Source organism: Thunnus thynnus, chromosome 6 (assembly GCF_963924715.1).
Source record: "Thunnus thynnus chromosome 6, fThuThy2.1, whole genome shotgun sequence".
Lineage (NCBI taxonomy): Eukaryota > Metazoa > Chordata > Actinopteri > Scombriformes > Scombridae > Thunnus > Thunnus thynnus.
Window position 1 is genome coordinate 21358486 of NC_089522.1, and position 19222 is coordinate 21377707.

Sequence of the window (19222 nt, forward strand, 5' to 3'; positions counted from 1 at the left end):
TCATCTGTTTCTTATAAAATCATATTTATATGTGTCTTTTCATAATATATTTCTTTTATATTTTGTCTTAAACAGGCTACTTTTTACGTCTTCGGTAAAGCACTTTGAACTGCCTTCACTACCTTTTGCTTTTAGACCCTTTGACGTTTAAACTGTTGCTTTCGCGCCTTCTGCGAGGCCGCAAACAGACTCTGAATGGCGTCTGACCTTGTATGGCATCATGAGGATGTAAATTCAAAGCCTCTCGTTCAATCTGACCCTCCTCTTGTTCTCCTGTAGAACAATACTGAGGGCATAAAAGCCATGGACTTTAAAATATCGTTCCTCCTCGCGAGAACACAGTCAGGTCAGTTCGTTTCACGGCCCTCTGTTGCCATCTAGTGACCGTTGAAAGAAATTGGTTTTCTTTATTTGTTTTAAATGTATTTATTTATTTTTATCGGGGTTAGGTTTATTGACTACATTTGAAACATCAGACTTTGTTAGGGACAAGAAATAAAACTTATTTCCATTGTTGTCCCATTTTCTTCGGTTGATTTTTGCTTTTGTTTTTCCTTTTCCAGAATATTTTCATTAAGCAAACGTCACATAGAAAACAGTGAAGGAATATCAACATAGATTTTTCTTTTAATTGGGCCTATTAACCCTTTCTCCTCCAGCCTTCATATACACTGCTGTTAGCATTAACATAGTACAAAAATAATGTTAGATAGCCCATTTTAATATGTAGTAATACAGTTAGAGAAAAAAGAAAGAAAGAGAAGTCATTTATGAAAAAAGTAAAAATTAAAATGAAATACAATAAAAAAAAAAAGAAGAAAAGAACTTAAGTAGAAAATAAATAAAAGCATATATAAGTAGAACCCTTCACATACAGACGGGAAGACTCCTAATTTTATGAAGGTATTGGATCAGGCAGTACCTCTCTGTGCAAACTTTATTTTCTCACGATTCATGATCATCAAAAGTCTTTGAGCCAGAGGGCGGCTGAAAGTTTCCAGTTTAATAATGTTCCTCTTCTTGCCAGTAATGATGCAAATGCTAAAATGTTCTTTAATTTAATGTAATTAACTTAAATGTTGTGATTGATCTTTGTCTGGAACATCAAAGATAACCGTCCAAATGTTTAGCCTCAAGCTTCTCATTTGTAGCTTTGGAGAGATGCTCAAAAACACTTTTTGTTTTCAAGTGAATTTGCTTTAACTATCTTTCAAATTTAAAACAGCTTTTAGTTTACTTAGACTGACATATTCACAACATCATAATTTTTTATGTTGCTGTAATTTAAAACTTTAAATTTAAAACACCATTGGGCTGGACTAACTTGCTCAGCTCATCAGAATTTAATACTTCTTTTCATTAATTTAAATGACTGTTTTACTTGTTAACCTCAGCTGTGTTTTTATGTTTTTGACTGGTTTACTTTCACCTTTCATCATTCATTCATCTGTTCCTTTTGCGGTATTTTAACAGGTTTCATTTCTCAGTACTAAATTTAACACAATTTGGCAGTTTTTACCTCATTTTATCCCTTGTTAGTTGTTTACAGATGATAGAGATGTGTGGTGGTTATGTGTGTTTGTTATTGCACCTTTTATTTTTATTGTTATTGTTTTTTTAATCTAATTTTACTTCTTTGTTTTGTAGCTGTAGTTGACGATTCTCCCTCTGCACAATTTGAATGATAGATATAATCAATACAAAAATAGTGTGCACAGCTTAAAAACAGTTTATTTCACATCACAAACTTATGACATATAGGAGAAGCGCCATATTGGCCAAGAGAGCCCTCATAATCAATTTCCTTTTATGTTTGCATGTAGGACAATAAATAACACTTTTACTGTTAGATAGTGGTGTCACTGCACTGGCATTGTTCTTCATTTCTATCTATGATCACATGTTAAACCTATTTACAATGCATTTGAAGCAATAGCTACTGTAACACACTGTCAAAGTGATGGCATTGCGAGGTGGGGACATTTGCAACAGTGTCTAATTCCTCCAATCAGAAATGTAATTTTGCACATGCCCAGTTAACCCCTCCCTTTAGCAGGAAGACGGTGGCTAACTGTGACTTTTCCTTTTCCCTCTGGACTGGACTGAAAAGATGTTTTGGTGGTATGAAAATGGGAATGAAAAATAAAAAAAACAAATTAAGCTTTCCTGAATTTTCCATTTGCTTGGAGTCTTTAAAGAAAATAATGTTGTAGCTTCAATTTTTTGTAACCGTTCAAAAGTTTGAATGTAATTACATTGAAAATTATTGTCCTATCTTAATGAAACATGGTAAGATTAACTGCCAGACAATAGTAAAAGGCCTTCTCTATGCACAAACAAAACAAATTAACTGCAGTTTTCATAGATATAGTACATTGTAAAAACAGTTAAAATTAAAACTAAGTTAATTAGTACCATTTTAATGGATGTTGCAACCCTCCCTGGAGACTGTTGCAACTGTCCTCAGGCATGGTTTCAGTTGCAATACCTTACTTCTTCTCTTCAAATGCAAATTCTGAATTTATTATCATATGTGGAAATATTTTAATAATGTGGGTACTGAGCTAACATATGGGTTGTATATATTAAAATTCTGTTGTTCTAGTGTAAATAGTCTCAGAATAACAACTGCCCCCACTCTACCCTAAATTCTACTATTAATAAAGGAAAATATAGGCATATTTACATTTTCTTCTTCAGTCAAATGCATTTACAGCACTTGGTATGTGTGGCATGTCAGGCAGCAGAGTCCTCTGTTGTAATGGAGTTATTGAGTGTTGCATCATAGTCCGATGGAACATCAAAAAACAACTCGTCGTCAAAACACGAATCGTCGGATGGTGGTGCGAGGTATGACAGCTTCAAGATGAAGCCTGTAAGGACACCTCCTATCGCTGACACTCCTATGGTGGAGAAAATAGCTGCAACCTGGAAGAGAGCCTGTTCGCGAGCAGTCCTTCCTAAGCCCGGCTGTAAACTGGGAATCAACATCTGGAGCTCAAGCAGCTTCGGGTCCCCTTCCACAGGTGCTCTGTGGGAAAAGATCTCATACAAACTGGGGCCATAAACTTCCTCACTAGCCATCAGTATAGCGCATATCCCTGCAGCACAAGATATCAGTCCCGTTAGACCGTGCAAGTTGTGTATTCCACATTGATCCTGGATCTTGAGGCGCTGTGCCAGGAAGGGGCTCAAGTACTTGTAGCCCAGCATGCATGCAATGCAGCCCATCATACCCAGAGCATATGCAGCTGCAGGCGATATCATCATATCCACAGATGCGCCGACCGTCACGCCTCCAGCCAGGGTGACATTCTGAACATCGGCCATGGTGAGCTTCCCGTTTTTGTTGAGCATCGCAGAGAGAGCGAAGGCTGTGAGCGTGGAGGCACTGAGGCTGATGAAGGTGTGGAGGATGGCCCTGTGCTGGTCGTCTCCTTTCAGGGTTAACGCCGAGTTGAAGGAGGGCCAGAACACCCAGAGGAACAAGGTGCCCATCACAGACAGCATGTCAGACTGGTAGCTGGTGTTCTCCTTAGCGTGGCCTTCATTTAACCGAGGCCTGTACAACACAAAAGTGACACCCAAGCCAAAATAACAGGCAAAGAGGTGAATCAGAATAGACCCTCCTGCATCGTTTATCTTCAGGTACTTCAGCACGGCCCATTCTGTGACTGCAAACACCGGCACTTCCAGCAGAGCCATGACCAGCAACTGCAATGGACTCGTCTTCCCAAGCACTGCCCCGAAAGAAATCAGCACCACAGCGCAGGCGAACTCTGCATTTATGAGGTTGATCACTCCAAGGTGGATCTTACCGTCATGGCTGAACTGGAAGTAGCCCTGCACTAGAATGGCCCACTGGATGGCAAAAGTAGCAGTGAGGAAGTTAAAAACCATCCCGCCAAAGCCATAGAGGCGGAAAAATGCCAGGAGGCACCCAAAGCCGAGGAATATCATCACCTGTATGTCCGTAAAAAAAGGGTAGTCCCTGTACATTGCATTGTCCAAGGGGTTAGTTTGGTTGGTTTGAAATTTGGCATCAGCATGGTCATCGTAGGTGACAAAGATGGCATAAAGGGCAACAATAACCACCTCTGTGACAAACACAAACACAGGTAACCTCACTCGGAGGCTGGTCGAGCGTGTCTTCATCCTGAGAGCTCTTTGGAACAAATGCCTGTCATTTCTTTTCCAGCCTGGATTATCTCTGTTTAGATAAGACAGGTCCAGGGCCATTGATCAGGCGTGCTTTCTCTCAAACAAACACAAGCAATATCCCCCTCACAGAGAAATACTGCTGTGTGAACTTTGACCAGTGTAATAAGACATTTAACAGCTCTGCTGTTAGAGCAGCATTTTTGTGGTTATTTTACAGCACAATACACCATGTGTGTGTATCTATAAATCCACAATGGCTTGTTTCATAAAGTGTATACGCACCTGACATCAGAAACATTTTTTAAATAAATAAAGTGATAACAACATTAATGCATTTACCACAAAATGAGTGTCCTCTAACCTAAAAATCGTAATGTTTTTACAAAAAAAATCACGATTTATTTTTGTTTTAAATTTTTTTAAATCCTGCTAATTTCTTTTGGAAATATCAAAGAAAGTTTGCTGACCTATGAACAGGCCTCTGGCACATTGTCTCTTAAATTACGGAGTTGGTGATAAAAGCTGCAACTGGCATTTCACAATCAGTGCAGTTCAGCATGTTTTGTCCAGATCAGTCACTTTGACTGAAACATTTTCACAAGAGGTGAAGCGAAAACAAGATTGTGATACAACAGCAGGTCTCCCATAATACATTTATGCAGCCTCATTGATAGCTGTTTTAAGCTACAATTTTCTTTTATTGGGAACATTCGGCTGAACATGCATACTGTTCTCCAGAAATGCTCCACTTAACTGGAAATTTGGAGGTTCTGTGCTTCGTTAAATGATTACTCCACAGGAGGTGTTTAGTGAGGGGAAAGTGTAACTTATTTCATCTGTTCAATGCGCAATGGAAAAACCTCCAGGTCAAGCATCATGTCCTCCTGTTTTTATACTACTAGTATAATAAATTTGTTATTGTCAACAAATTTCATGTGCATAACCAAACCAACAATGAACTCATCCTACTGTGTGAGTATCCAAACCCTTATTCCTTTCTGCTGTTGACCTCTGTTGCTGTCCAAAAACTATTAAAAACATGTCAGTGAGCCACACCGTTTCACGGGGTGATATGTTCCTTCACCCCACAAATTTATGTTTGTTTAGAAACAGCTCCAAAGACTTTTAACAGTAAAGTTTTCAGTCTCTGGAGAGTAAGGCAAGTCGCTGTGCAAGGCAGGCAGACACCACTGTGCATGCACGGGAACATGGTTCTGTTTACAGAGCTTTGCTACATATCACAACCTCTTGGCTTTGTACTAATTTTTGTTTTAGAAATTTACAGTGTACAGTGTACTAAAAAAAGTCAAAGTCAAGTGATATGTAGCACAACAAGTTAATGAAGCACTATATATCTGCTGTGCACGGAACTACTCTCTGGAGACTGAAAATGCAATCACTGTTATTAGTCTTTGGAGCCGTTTCTGAACAAACTAATGTGCCCATACTCTTCGCGGTGAAGGAACATGTCACTCAGTGCAACGCTATGGCTCACTGACATTTTTTAAATTATTTTTGGACGACAATGGAGGTGTACGGCACAGAAGAATAAGATATATCAGGGTTTGAATACAAGCACATCACTTAAGTAAGTAGATCAATTTATTGTTGGTTTATCTCTGCACAGCAATATCCTTTAACCATCAAACTACTCTAGTAGAGCTGCTCAGTGGTCATCAGATCAGACTGTGCAGCTTCCAGGTGTGAATGTGTGATAATTGTGAGTGTGAACAAGTCGTTACTGACAAACGGAGGATTGTTTTCAGTGATTAATTATGAATAATTAATCACATAAATAACAATTAATAACAATAACAAAATGACTTCAAAAAAAATGATATTAATACTTACTTCCATATATAGGAGGCTGTGGTAACTTTATTGGAAACGTAGCACAGTTAACACACAAATCTATCTGTTCTTGCTCAGATGCAGTTTGTGTTTATGTGTGATGCCATTTCAACTCCAAGCACTATCAAATCTTTATTGTGTGACTGATGAGTTTAGTGATGCTGGGAAAGACTCATGTACAGTCAACATGTGCAAATTTTCAAACCATAAATGTAAATAATCTTGTTACAGACACAGTAAAAAAAAGACAGATTCTGAGCTCTCACTCTCGTATTAAAATGATTTGAATTTATTGTGTTTTGTGCCGACATACAAAATGGTTTCTGTTAACCATTACTTGCACGTAATTGTATAAGACATGGTAGAACATAAAATAAAGTTTATCATTTTAGAAGACAATACAAACTGCCTATTTTAGATCTATAAAACGTGTATTGACACATGTTACACTTGTTACCTCTAAGCCTAAAATCACAGATGTATTTACAAGTGTCCCATCTTCACTCGATCTTGTTGTTCAATTACACACATTGTCCTCACTCAAACAAGTGTCAGGTTCACACACACAGACACACACAAAGGAGTAAGGGAGTGTAAAAATTGTGACTTTTGCAGACCAGTGACCAATATATCTACCTGTAAGACTACATCATGTTCTTTTCAGTCAAAAGTAAACACAAGACTATTCAGATTTGGAAATGTAGTTCTTGTTTTTTCTTGTTGCTAATGTTCTGCACCCACACAGTTATAAGGGAAACATTGAGGGCTGTACAGATTCACCAAACAGAGATGTAATGATGAAATGAGATTCTGTATGCTACAGTACTGAAAACAATACAATACTTACAAGTCTTATGATTTTCTGAAGGATACTGAAGGCTAATAGTTTTCTTTTTGCTAGAAATTGTTGCAGAATGTCCTAATCAGCCAAAGGAAAGAAGGAAATGAAACCAAACTACTGTAAGCATACATGTTTGGACTAAAGCTTCCATCATGAACTATTAATACTAAATGCTTTGTTTGCATATTCTTGGGCCAGATAATACACGCTGGCCAAGCTCCTAGTTGATTTTGACAAGTGTTAATGTCTATGAAAAAACAACATCAATGTGCATGTGCATCAATTAATGTGTGTTCAAAAATTGCAAAACAATACACAAAAAGAAACTAAACATCTGTTGTATGTACATATACTCACACACACACACAAACAAAAAAATTCTGGGAGCTGCTTTGCAGGAAAATGTGACTCAGCATAATTCATGCTATAACGATGTAATATGCACAGTTTAATATTTCTTCTGATCTGTAGGTATTATTCTATGTCAAAATCTGTTAGTCTCGTCATCACCACAGCTCATTCATTTTTATTTTTAAATGGCATGCATTAGTTCAGCAACAGATGACAATAATGAACATTTTAAAGGTGCAGTGTGTAGAATTTAGTGGCATCTAGCAGAATGGACTTGGCAGAAATGGAATATAATATTCATAAGTATCTTTTAATTAGTGTATAATCACCTGAAAATAAGAATCATTGTGTTTTTGTTATCTTGGAATGAGCCCTTTATATCTACATTGGGAGTGGGTCCCCTTCCATGGAGGCCACCATGTGCACTGCCATGTTTCTAGAATGGACAAACCAAACACTGGCTCCAGGGAAGGTTTAGACTTTCATGTTTTTCGTGAGTTTCGTGGCTACCGTAGGTTCTCCTACACGTTTGGAAGGGGATGGTGAGGGGAAGGGTATTCAGTTGGTTGCAATTTGTAACCTCACCAATAGATGCCACTAAATCCTACACACTGGTCCTTTAAAGTAGTTTGACATTTTGGGAAACATTCACCCTTTTGCCAAGAAATAGACTCTTAACTGTATAAAATACACTATATTTCAAATTATTTAAATAAATTACATTTATAAACCTTTTTTCTGCTCCACATTGTTGAAGAAAATAAATTCTCTGAGATAAAATTTGTGACGTACTGTTGGAGCATCGCTCTCATCTTACACTTGCTTATTCTGTATAATATCTGTTTACAAACAAAACAAATGTAAATATGGGTAAACATAGTTCATGTTTTCACTGAACTGTCAAAATGAAGTAAATTAAAAAAAAACCTAACATCCACTAAGTTTCTGCTGAAGACTTGAAGAAGATAGATTGCCTGGTTCAAAATCTTTTGCAATATAACATTTAATTTCTACTTAAAATGTTTGTTTTCACCTGTTTGACTTTATTCTAAAAAAAACAAACAAAAAACGTTGGTATCAAAAACATGTTTACATTATATATTGGCACATTTTGTTCATGAGTATTCAGTAAAGAGTTTAAAGGATTTATCAATCAGAAGAGTTTTAAAGGATAACTTACTGAACTTTTTTTGTAAAGAGATACCATGTGTAGATTTCATATGCTATTAGAAATCATGTATCAAAGACATGTTTTATCCCTCATATATACTTAATAATTTACACATATATTCCAAATATTTCACCATGAAAACAACAGAGAAGATAGAGATCCCAGTGCACCCTCATCAACTAACACAACGTCTACCGCAGGATATTTTCTGGGCTTTCTGAGAAGCATGACTACATAACCAGAAGTAATAAATATCAAACGATTAGTGAATGTGCTCAAAAACTGAGTTCATATTGTATTGCAGCATGTCACTGAGTCCATTAAATCTATATGATCCCTGTGCAGCTCTGGGGATAATGAAGTCAGGTTTGGGATCATGATAATCTGCATCAAATCATTTTTTATTTGATTTTAATTTCTGTTGAGCTCTCTGTACCAAGAGAGTGATGCGTATGAATAAATAAAACAGATAAACAGATAAAACAGATAAATCCTTGCTACAGTAACAAGAACGGGCCAGCGATGATACTATTGTTGTTGTCATATTTCCACTGTGAATTAACATCTTTACTCTTCTCTCATCACCTGTGTGCTTACAAACATAGGATTAAAGACGAAAAAGAGACCAGACAGAGACAGACATGATTAGATGAATAAATACATAAATAACATCTATAATAAATAATAGAAAACAAGAAAAAAAAACATTCTTCATTTACAAATGACCAGGAACAAAAGCAAAGTTGATTAAACACATCAGAATGAGGAGAGAAATTATCGAAAACCTTCCATTTCTGTGAATAAGTGAAAAGCTTCAGAACTAACCATAAACTCATCTGCTGCTATCAGCTGACAAGTCGAGAACAGAGAGGTGACTGTTGCATAACTCTTTATGTACTCTAACGGATGAAAGGTAAAAGATACAGCGAGGTCCACATAAGGAGATGTCACCTGGAAAACACTGGAGTCTGAGGACAACACGTGGCGACAGGTGACAGGAGGTGTTTTCCTGGAATGACACAAAGCTGGAGGGAGGAGAGGGCAGAGTCCATTAAAAGACCTTAAAAGCCCTTCAGGAGTAGATGGTGATGACCTCACGTCCGCCTCCGCGCACCAGGAGGACCCGATTGAGACCTTCAGTGAGCACCTCGAGGAACTCCATGTCTGAGAGACGCTCGCAGTGAAGGAAGTTTTCTTACATAAGTGAGAAAGCGATACATTAATACAACATGTTTCATATTCTTCAAATATGTTATCAATCTATCAATCATTTTTTAATCCTGTTTTTCCATACTGTAATTTTGTATAGTTTGTTATCTTGGGGTGAGTTTTTCCTTATTTGAATCAAGGGTGTGAGGATAGAGGATGCTGTATTAATGTACAGATTGTAAAACCCCCTGAGTCACATCTGTGATTTGTGATATTTGGCTATATAATATATATAAAAACTGACTTGGAGAACATCACAAGCTGCTACATCAAGGTACAGAGAATAAGTGATGATCACTTTCAAAGACTGCACATTTGTAAAACGGCACGGTTAATGACTTCAGAAAAGCATCACTTCCATTTTCTTTGACCATTGTTCAATAGTAAGTGGAATCAGAAACTGTGGAGAGCTTTAAGTGCTTATATTGAGCTTTGACACTGCACAAGCACACAAGTTGATGGTGTTATTTTACAGATCCATCAGTGAAACAGTCCTGACCCTCTCACTGATTTGTTGGAATGGGTGGTAATGGAATTTTAAAAAAGTACTGCACTTGTACAGTACAATTTGGTACTTTAAACTAGTACAGAGAAAAAAAAATCTATGTGCAGGGAGGAAAAATCCCAGTAGATGTATTGATTACATCCACCAAAATAATATACATACATAAATATAAAAGAAAAACAAACTGTCAACTTTTGTTGAGTATTTCCATTTTCTGCTGCTTGACTTTTCTACCCTGCCACATTTCAGAGGGAAATATTGTATTTTTCTCCAGTACTCTACTTATTTGACAGCTGTACTTACTAGCTACTTTGCAGATTACTCACAGAAATATATGATAAACTTAATATTACATACATTACAATTACATATCACACATAGACATCTATGAGAGAGTTATTTCTACTGTAAATGTCTCAGATGGTTTCATTAAATTTTGAGGCCCAAAGAGGAAAAAATCACCTAATATTTCACAAAAAAGCAAAGATTAGAGAAAAGTCTGAAAAACTGTACATATTTGTTTTGCAGAACTTTCTTTTTTTGTTGTTGTTTTTCCTACCTCATTAGTTATCTCACAACCCCTCAGATTTATCTTGTGACCCTTTGAGGGGGCCTGACCCTCTGAGCCACTGGACTAAACTACCTAACTGCAGATACAGTAGTTAAAATGACTTTCACCTCAACCGTGCTGCTTACTCACTGACTTGTCAATATTAAAAATCTGATATCATACTATATAATAATACAATATATCAGTTACTTTTTATGCAGAATGAGTACTTTAACTTTTGATATCTTAAGTACATTTTGGGAATTTCTCCCCTCTGCTCACGTTTAAATAGGGGCAATAGGTTCAAGTTTTTGCTTATTTCATGTTCAAAAAATGCCCTTAATTGTAATATTCCATAAACCCCCTAATTCCTATTCTTATTGTTGCAGTTTTTCTTTGCTCTTATCACATGAAATCTTTATTGTGTTCCCTATTGCATATATAGAGCCAGCACCTTTCTTCAGTTGTCTGGTTGTGTTATTATTATGTGTTAATAAGTACATAAGACGAAGGATACAATTTTCATTGCCAACACGGTTCTTGGGTGGTCCAGGCATGTTAAGCAGGACGAGTTTTGCCTCCCTGGACTTCTTCAAGATGACCTCATTGAGTCGCATCGCTGTGTGCATGCGCCTCACGTCTGTCTGGTTCCTGATGCAAGAAACATTCGGCCACATTGGGGTTTAGTTTGGTTTACAAATCAGTCTTTTAGCTGCTCAGCTCACACAGTATGTCTCACAGCAAAATGTTAATACTTACAAGTTCTCCCATTCCCTGCAGCAGCATGCCAGGAGGGAAATAACAATGAGTGAATTACATAAAGGGCACGTGTTCACACGGGGAGCTGCATTTGTTAGTGGTTTAAGTTCAAAGTTTTATTTGTCACGTGCACATGTAACTCTTCAAAACCTGGAGCATGGGTCGATGTACACAAATATTTACCAATGGCCCACGTCATGTCTGCTTCCTGTGCGGCATAATGAGTTGAGAGAAACTGATGGGTCACTCACGGCTTCATGTTGAAGAGGTCTTTGCCTGCCTCAACATTCGCTGCTGTCAGGTTCTTCCCTTTGTCTGCACCCTTGTTGTCTGTCCAGGTGGCAGCGCCCCCTGCAGGCGCAACGGGGGATGTTGGGCTTGTGGGGCTGGCAGGTATGGAGGTGTTCTTACTGTGGATCAGCTGAACCTGTTTTGGGTTGGAGACAGCCACAGACTGAGAGAGGGACACCGTGACGCGACATTGTGACAGGGTGAAAGACAGAAAAGAGACACCTGTTAGTAAAGGTGAAGGTGACAAGCCAGTGGCCCGTTGGAAATCACTGAGCAGCCACTGGAAAGAGTAAAACACTGTGTGAAAGCTGCTCTGATGAGATGAAACATGTCTGTTTAAGCCGGGGCGCAGGGAGACAGCAGGTGGAGGGATTGAGGACAAAGGTGTAGGGTCGTGAAGCGGGAGGAGCTATTTCAGATGTCTCTGGATCCAGGAGTAAAAGTCCCCTTCATTTTTCCCATAGACAATATTACATGACTCACTTCTACGGCTTGGATCGGCATGAAACTCTTGCAGTTGAATCATCAGTACAGGAGATGAACAAGAAAATATCTGTTTCTTTGATAAAAAGTGGAAGGTACAAGCCTGTGTACATAAAAACTTTGGGAGAGAATATGATCCTTACATTATCTGGGTGTGTCCTGTGTTTCTATGTTAGGCAACATTGAGGAGATCGTTTTAAGGAAAAAAATTAAATTGGAATACAGAAAAACACTTCAGAAACCAGCGACTATTGTAAATACAGATGCTTATTTCTATGACAGTACCTCCTCTTCTGGTCTTTCTGCCACGCTGGCTCCTTCGTCAGCGCTGTGTAGGGAGCGCACAGCAGATGAGTTTTTGCGTCGGATGGACCCACGGGATGAATCTGTAATGCTCTGGATCTGTAAAGTTAAAAAAATAGAAAAAGGATATGGTTAAGTTTCTGATTTCCCTCTGGAATTTATTCTGTCTTCCCTCAAATCAGTGAGGACAAGTCCAGACTCAGACACCAACACTTCATTATAAACCAACTCACTGCCACAGAGCTGATATTTGCAGCGCACAGAGCAATAATGAAGATGTCAAAATTAATGTCACGTTCTTTACTGGCCAGTGTCACTGCATGCAAACTTTTTCTGGCTCACCTCTCTCTCCATCTCATTCTTGGTCAGATGCATTTGTTTGAGGATCTGTGAGCGTTGTTCCATTACCAGTGTCTTTTCATAGGTGTAGGCTGAGATGTCACTGTCATGCTTTGAAAGGAAAACACATTTCCATGCATTATATGAGAGTAAAATACCAAAACATGCATCCTGCAGTATTATGGGACAAGTTTGTTCTGTGCATAAGAGATTATTTCAGACCAGAAAAACACTTTTTCAACAAAGTTTCCAGAACAAAAATCCTCCCCTTGCAGAATTAGTTTGTGAACTCTGATAATGTGTCAGACAAGTCTCTCACCATCTCCACCACTTCCACTGCAGCATCTATACGCAGGTGATAAAGGAAGGTGATGAGGTCTTTCTTCATCTGGATACTATTGTCATCCAGCTCAGCCACAGTGAAAATGCGCATCTTGCACTTCCTCCACACCTACAGGACAAAAAAGGGAACACTAAGTCTGCTTTCTTTTGTTTAACCTGCTCTAATACAATTTTAACTTTAACTGTTCATTAAAGTTTTCTGCAGACAAAATCACTTTAAACTTTTTTTAATGTAAAGAATATTTCATAGTGTCTTGTTTCCCACCTTGTGCTGGCGCAGCAGGAAGGGCAGAAGCATCAGCATGCCTCCATCGTGGACAATCCACCACACATCTATGTGGCCTTCAGTGAAGCGCTCACCGTTGGACGGGTAGCTGGAGATGTTCTTAGGAACCAACAAGGCCAGACTGGCCACAGTCGTCTCTCTGACCACCTCTGCAGAGCGACAGAACAAATGCATTTGCTGTAAAATATAATGGAGTGCCTGGAAATGATTCTGCTTTAGTTAATTTGTTGAATTAATCTCAAGGAAGGGAGAGGATTGTTTCTCTGGCACTGGTGTTAATTATTCATCATAATTAACAAATTATCTTACAAATTATTAATTAAAACATTATTAAATGAATTACTAGCCCTTACTAGCTGCTACTCTCTCACAGGCCTTGACACCTTAAACCCTCAACAGGGGACAAGAAGAAAGTCCCTCAAAAATCAAAGAGATGCCCGTAGGGTAACTCAAAGAGAGACTCCCCTTACTGTATTTATTCATGGATTGGTTGTTGTTGTATGACAGAGGAATACACTTAAATAATTCACAAACTTTTTAGCTGGTTATAGTCATTTTAGGGTTAAAATTAGATTAGTCTGTCCTCCTATTTTTGGCTGCTTTTAACACCAATATGTTTTGCTTAGTTCTTTAATGAGACCATTTTGAGCCTAACATTTGAAGTATCTGTTATGTCACTGATATTTACCGATAAAGTTCCTAAATTGCTGGTGGTACTCGGGCTGTTTCCAGTTACGAGGCCAGCTGACCATCACAGTGTTGTGCTTCAGACCTCCCAGTCCTCCGACCTGGATCAGGTGGGACGTCGCATCTCTCAGATTAGAGGAGATGACCACCTGAGAGAAGCCCTTCACCTTCTCTGTCTCCATCAACTTACGCAAAGACTGCAAAGATACAAATGAGTGAGGGCAGTTAGGGGCGGTGCAAAAACATGCGGTATTACATGTCATACTTGTCATTACATGCAGTAACTGGAAATGTGTGTTGTACACACAGTAAGGGGGGCGTGTGGTGCACAAGTCAGAGTGTTTGATAGAGATTAGAGGACAGACCTGGTCTGCCCTCTGAGCCTCAGTATAGTTGTCGAGGAAGGTTCCTTGGACTGAGGTGCCAACGATGGTGAGACCCTTCCCTGCTTTCAACTGATTGGTCAGAGAAAGCAGACGAGGCTGCTCCACGTTCTGCTCAGCATCCACACTCACCAGAACCAGGATCTGAGGCCTGAAGAAACATAAACCACCAAGTCAGTGACTTAGCTCAGACATGATAAACTAGCTACATTTACATTCATCAGGTAAAAGCCATCTGATCATCACATTTCCTTTTATAATTATAACTCAAAACAAGCATCTCAAAATACAAGCTTAACTGGGACTGTTTACTGACCTCCAGTTCTTGGTGTGTGGCGGTCCCTCCTCCAGCCTCATGAGAGCGAATCGTGCAGCGCTGAGAGAGATGCCACGTATCCCATCGCCCCATTCCTTCTCAGCTCTGCCACACAGCACATTAATGAGTTATTTGTATGATTATATATATGATTATTAACATGGCCTCATGTTAAACTCAGTTCAGCTCTGTCATTCAATTAACACAATAACCTCAAGCAGAATAATTGGAAACTAAAGTTAAAGGGGAACTCCTGGGTGTAAAAAGTAGTATGAAGCCTTTTGTTGCTCCAGAAGGAGCTACACGAAAACAAATAAATTTCACTTGTCACTTGAGTCAGCGTTGATTGTGGCTGAAAAAACTCAAGGGGTGTTGAGCTAGAAAGAGGTGAAGACCTCTGTAGTTGTTCCTCATCTCTGCTTGAGGCTACATTAGTCGCTACTCACATAATACACCCAAATCTTTGACTTAACTGTCTGTGGTCAAGTTGAATTGTAGGTAATGGAGACGACAGGTTTCGACAAGGAGGAAGAAAACAGACACTATCTCTGGTTGTGCTGTATTGATTTTGATCCTTTTTTCGCCGTCAACAACATTATAATGCAATGCTAAATTGGTGGAGTACTCCTTTAAAGATAGCTGGTGAGATATCCATGACTGGCCTAAGCTAAAAGTACTATTCACCCCTTTCTCTCTGTAATTGAAAAAGACACATTTTGATGATTTATTTACACAATTTGGTGTGTTTAAGTTACCTTTAAGCCACATATTTAAGTGTATTAAATTGTTTTTATTACATTTTAAAAACTATTTTTTTAACTGTCCATCAGCCTGACAATGTTATTGGATGCAATGTTAAATTGGTAGAGTACTGTTTTAAGCTGAATGCTGAAGTACAATCCTATTCTGTGCTGTCATGGTGATTACTTACCCACAGAACTCAATGTATTTGTAGATGCAGGTGGCGATGCCCATGGCGACTATTGCGTAATACCAGGAACAGATGAACATAAGCGACAGGCACAAACTCATACCCAGGAAAGACAGAGCCCTGTGGGGGACAGGACATCACATATTTGGCCCAACTGTGAATTTCAGCCAGCTTCACACTGCTGGCTGGAACACAGCAATGACCACAGCTGTAAACTGGAGATTTTGTATTAATTAATTAAGTCTGCTGCTGCTGCTGCTGAGCCAAGACCAGAACACAGACAGACAGTTTCAGCTTGCACACTGCTCCACTATCATTAGCAAAACTGACCTCATGATGCCTGCTGTGTCTGATCTTGCTCATTTAAACCTGCTAGAATTTGCATTAAATGCAGGGGAGACAGCATATCTTTCAGCAGGGGTGTAGTCTGAAAACCTGGCTTCAAATCTTAAGCATTTCTCTAAAACAATGAATATTCATGAAAACAACAACGTTAAAAGCATATTTTGGTATTAATTATTAAAAGTTTAATGCTCAAAAACTCAATTAAAATAGCATATTGAAAAAATATGCAATTTTGGTTTTAAGGGCCTTTAAAGTGTGTTACTGTACCAATATACTGAACTGAATATTTGTGGTTGTGCTAGCTGAGCATGACCTTTTATTATATAGAAACTTTCAAACCTAAATTAAAATGTGTTGTAGATATTAAATGGCATTCATGTATGCAAAGGTTTTTAACAGTGACTTGGGGCGGCTGTGCCTCAGAGCAGGTTGAGTGGGTCGTCCATTAATTGGAAGATCAGCAGTTCGATCCCCGGCTCTTCCAGTCTGTATGTCAAAGTGTCCTTGGGCAAGATATTGAACCCCAAATAGCTCCCAAAGGCTGTGCCATCAGTGTGCGAATGTATGTGTGTGAATGGGTGAATGTTGGCATGTAGTGTAAAGCACTTTGACTGGTTGATAAGACTAGAAAGGTGCTATATAAATACAGCCCATTTACCATATAAACTCACCAGTGGTAGAACTTGAAGCGTGGCCTCCAGTTTGGTGTCCTCAGTAAAGTCTGCAGTGCACAGGCAAGATTGACAAACATATAGCACATCAAGAAGAACCTAAAGGAAGATGGACAGATGAAGGGAGAGAGAATCAGAGAGAAAAAGATATAAAAGAGAAGAAAGAAAGAGACAGACAAAGTGAGACAGTGAGACGGATCTGTGTAGCAATGAAGATACAGCACGTACTTGTGGATTTACTTACATGGAGAGGATGGGTGCGACTGCATCCAGAGAGGCAATGATGATGCCAATCTCACAGATGCAAGCTGTAAGCAGGAGGGCCCAGGTGGGCTCCCCGTTGGCTTTGCCATGTCCGAACACCTGCAGCAGCAGGAAATGATTAAATTAAGTCAAATTTTCCAGCACATTCTTGCACAGTTAATGTTATACTAATACATTATGGGATTTAAATAATGCAATAATAATAATTTGTTTCTGCAGCATAAGGCTATAGAAAATGAACAAGCCTCCACAAACAGCCTGGTGCAATTGATACAATATGTTAGTGACAGACATCTGAAATATTTTCTGCTTTTGAATGTTTCAATAACACACTCACTCTAAGAAATGGGATGATGCCGTCCCTTGAGATGGCCTGTAGGAGACGTGGAGCTCCAGTCAGACTCTGAAGCCCCGCTCCACAGGTGGAAAAGAAAGAGCCAAACACAATGACCCACGGGGACGGCCATGCCAGAGTCCCAATCACCAGATTACCATTGACCCCTTCACCAAACCTGGGGAGGGAGGTGAAGACAAATGAGCACACTAATAAGACACACACTGACTTGTTCAACAGTCACTTCAGCACATAATCTAAAATAGAGTTAATGCTCTTAATCTGATAATACACAATTTACTGTTACTAATTTTTGATTTACTAATCCTCACCCTCTTAGTTGCTGTTGCTACACTTGTCAAGTTTTATTCTATATTATAGGTTATAGGTTATATTGCTTTTGTTATTGCAGATTACATATGCAGTTTAAAATGATAATAGATTTCACACTGGGAGCGAGTAACAGTGGTACTGTAGGGTTGCAGTGTTTACATCACATTTTTCTAAGGTAAGAAGTTGAAACCAGGAGTGATTACGATGACTGTTAATTAGCAGTAACTATCACAGGATATTAGCACTATAATTTACAGTATTTGATCTGGAGCTAAATGACGGTCGTCTTTTATATAGGTTACTCAGTGAATAATGACTTAATTTAATCAATCAATAATCAATATTAATATTGATATCTGAAAGTCACAAAGATTAGGAGACACGATGGTAACACGATGTGATACCAACTATCACATAAGATGTTTCTTCCATTATTAATAACTAAATAATATAGATATTTGAAACACTGATTTGCAATACACAAAATTAGTTTGCAAGGCTGTAAAAGTCATTAAAAGTTGTTTGCTGGTAAATCCAGCTGTTTCCTGTAGAAAACAATGAAAAACAATTCAAAGCAACATGAGTCACATGACCTGCTGTGTTTTTGATCCCTTGTTAGCTAATTAAGCTTATGTTAGCTCCATGAGTTGTTTAATGTTCCCAGTTGACTCTTTTGGAACGAGAACCCTGTAAAGTGCTCTTATGTGTGTACTTGATGGCTAGATACATGATATCATACTAAAAGACTGAAGCTAAAGCTAGATGACAGCCTAACAGCATCCTCTCCAGCAGATGATCCATGTCAAAAACATACAAATAAAGACACAGCATTGTTCTTGTGTTTCATTGTAGAGCTAGTTAGTCCTCCTAGTAATATAAGTATCATAAGGAAAATCTAAGATCAAACTTATACTTGGACAAACAACAGGTTAGTTGTTTTGGAGATAATAAAACCAATCCAAACTCATATATGGAGTATCATACACAAGTTACTACAGCCCCATACTCACTGCTTTAACGTGCGGAGAAACCCAAAGCTTTACAGGCCCACCGTGCTGAGTTACAGTAGCTAAATTATCATTGGACAATCCCCATTAGAGGGAGGGGTTTCACGAATGGTTGACTCTTTTGGACTTTGATAAAATAGATGAAATTAACACACATTTACAGACTTACTTGTCTCTTAAGACTACTCCTTCTATACAGGCACCAAACAGCACCACACAGGACATGTCTGGGAAACAAACTGTTAAGGAACACATTGTTGGAAATGTTTGAGCCAAATACCAATATAATAATCATCAAAGTCATTGACTTTTTTCACTTTTTAGCAACCTTGGCTCAGTGAAGGATACACACAGTAGATGTGGTGGTGATGGCTGCAATGGTGCCGATGGGTATCGACTTCTGAGCATCACGCAGGTCTCCAGAGCGGTTGGAGCCCGCCATGATACCTGCGAGTGGAGCAAAATGAAATAATCAGGAGCTTTGCACTTTTAGACTCACAAATCACAAG

At 38.7% G+C, this 19222-nt stretch overlaps 2 protein-coding genes across 3 annotated transcripts in view; both read right to left on the reverse strand.

The window, feature by feature from the left end:
- Positions 1-2736: 2736 nt before the first annotated feature.
- rh50 (Rh50-like protein) lies at positions 2737-4197 on the reverse strand. Its single transcript, XM_067593616.1, has one exon. The coding sequence runs from the start codon at positions 4153-4155 to the stop codon at positions 2737-2739; it is 1419 nt and encodes a 472-aa protein (XP_067449717.1). The 5' UTR covers positions 4156-4197.
- A 2081-nt stretch (positions 4198-6278) lies between these two features.
- Positions 6279-19222, reverse strand: part of slc12a5b (solute carrier family 12 member 5b) — a 50206-nt gene continuing 37262 nt past the window's right edge. The window contains exons 10-26 of one of the 2 annotated variants that reach the window (XM_067592556.1): positions 19062-19160; positions 18883-18940; positions 17377-17551; positions 17020-17138; positions 16776-16874; positions 15760-15879; positions 14829-14933; positions 14495-14663; positions 14131-14326; positions 13422-13591; positions 13134-13265; positions 12818-12925; positions 12458-12574; positions 11650-11825; positions 11399-11413; positions 11157-11290; positions 6279-9539 (exon numbers count right to left, since the gene is read on the reverse strand). In XM_067592556.1, coding sequence (XP_067448657.1) covers positions 9448-9539; positions 11157-11290; positions 11399-11413; positions 11650-11825; positions 12458-12574; positions 12818-12925; positions 13134-13265; positions 13422-13591; positions 14131-14326; positions 14495-14663; positions 14829-14933; positions 15760-15879; positions 16776-16874; positions 17020-17138; positions 17377-17551; positions 18883-18940; positions 19062-19160 — 2084 coding nt within the window. In that variant the 3' untranslated portion in view covers positions 6279-9447. Of the gene's footprint in view, positions 9540-11156; positions 11291-11398; positions 11414-11649; positions 11853-12457; positions 12575-12817; positions 12926-13133; positions 13266-13421; positions 13592-14130; positions 14327-14494; positions 14664-14828; positions 14934-15759; positions 15880-16775; positions 16875-17019; positions 17139-17376; positions 17552-18882; positions 18941-19061; positions 19161-19222 lie in introns of both variants that reach the window. The other variant, XM_067592557.1, reaches the window with a different exon arrangement.

Excerpts from the sequence above, each read along its gene's own strand:
- rh50 (XM_067593616.1), bottom strand. The coding sequence starts at position 4,155 with ATGAAGACACGCTCGACCAGCCTCCGAGTGAGGTTACCTGTGTTTGTG.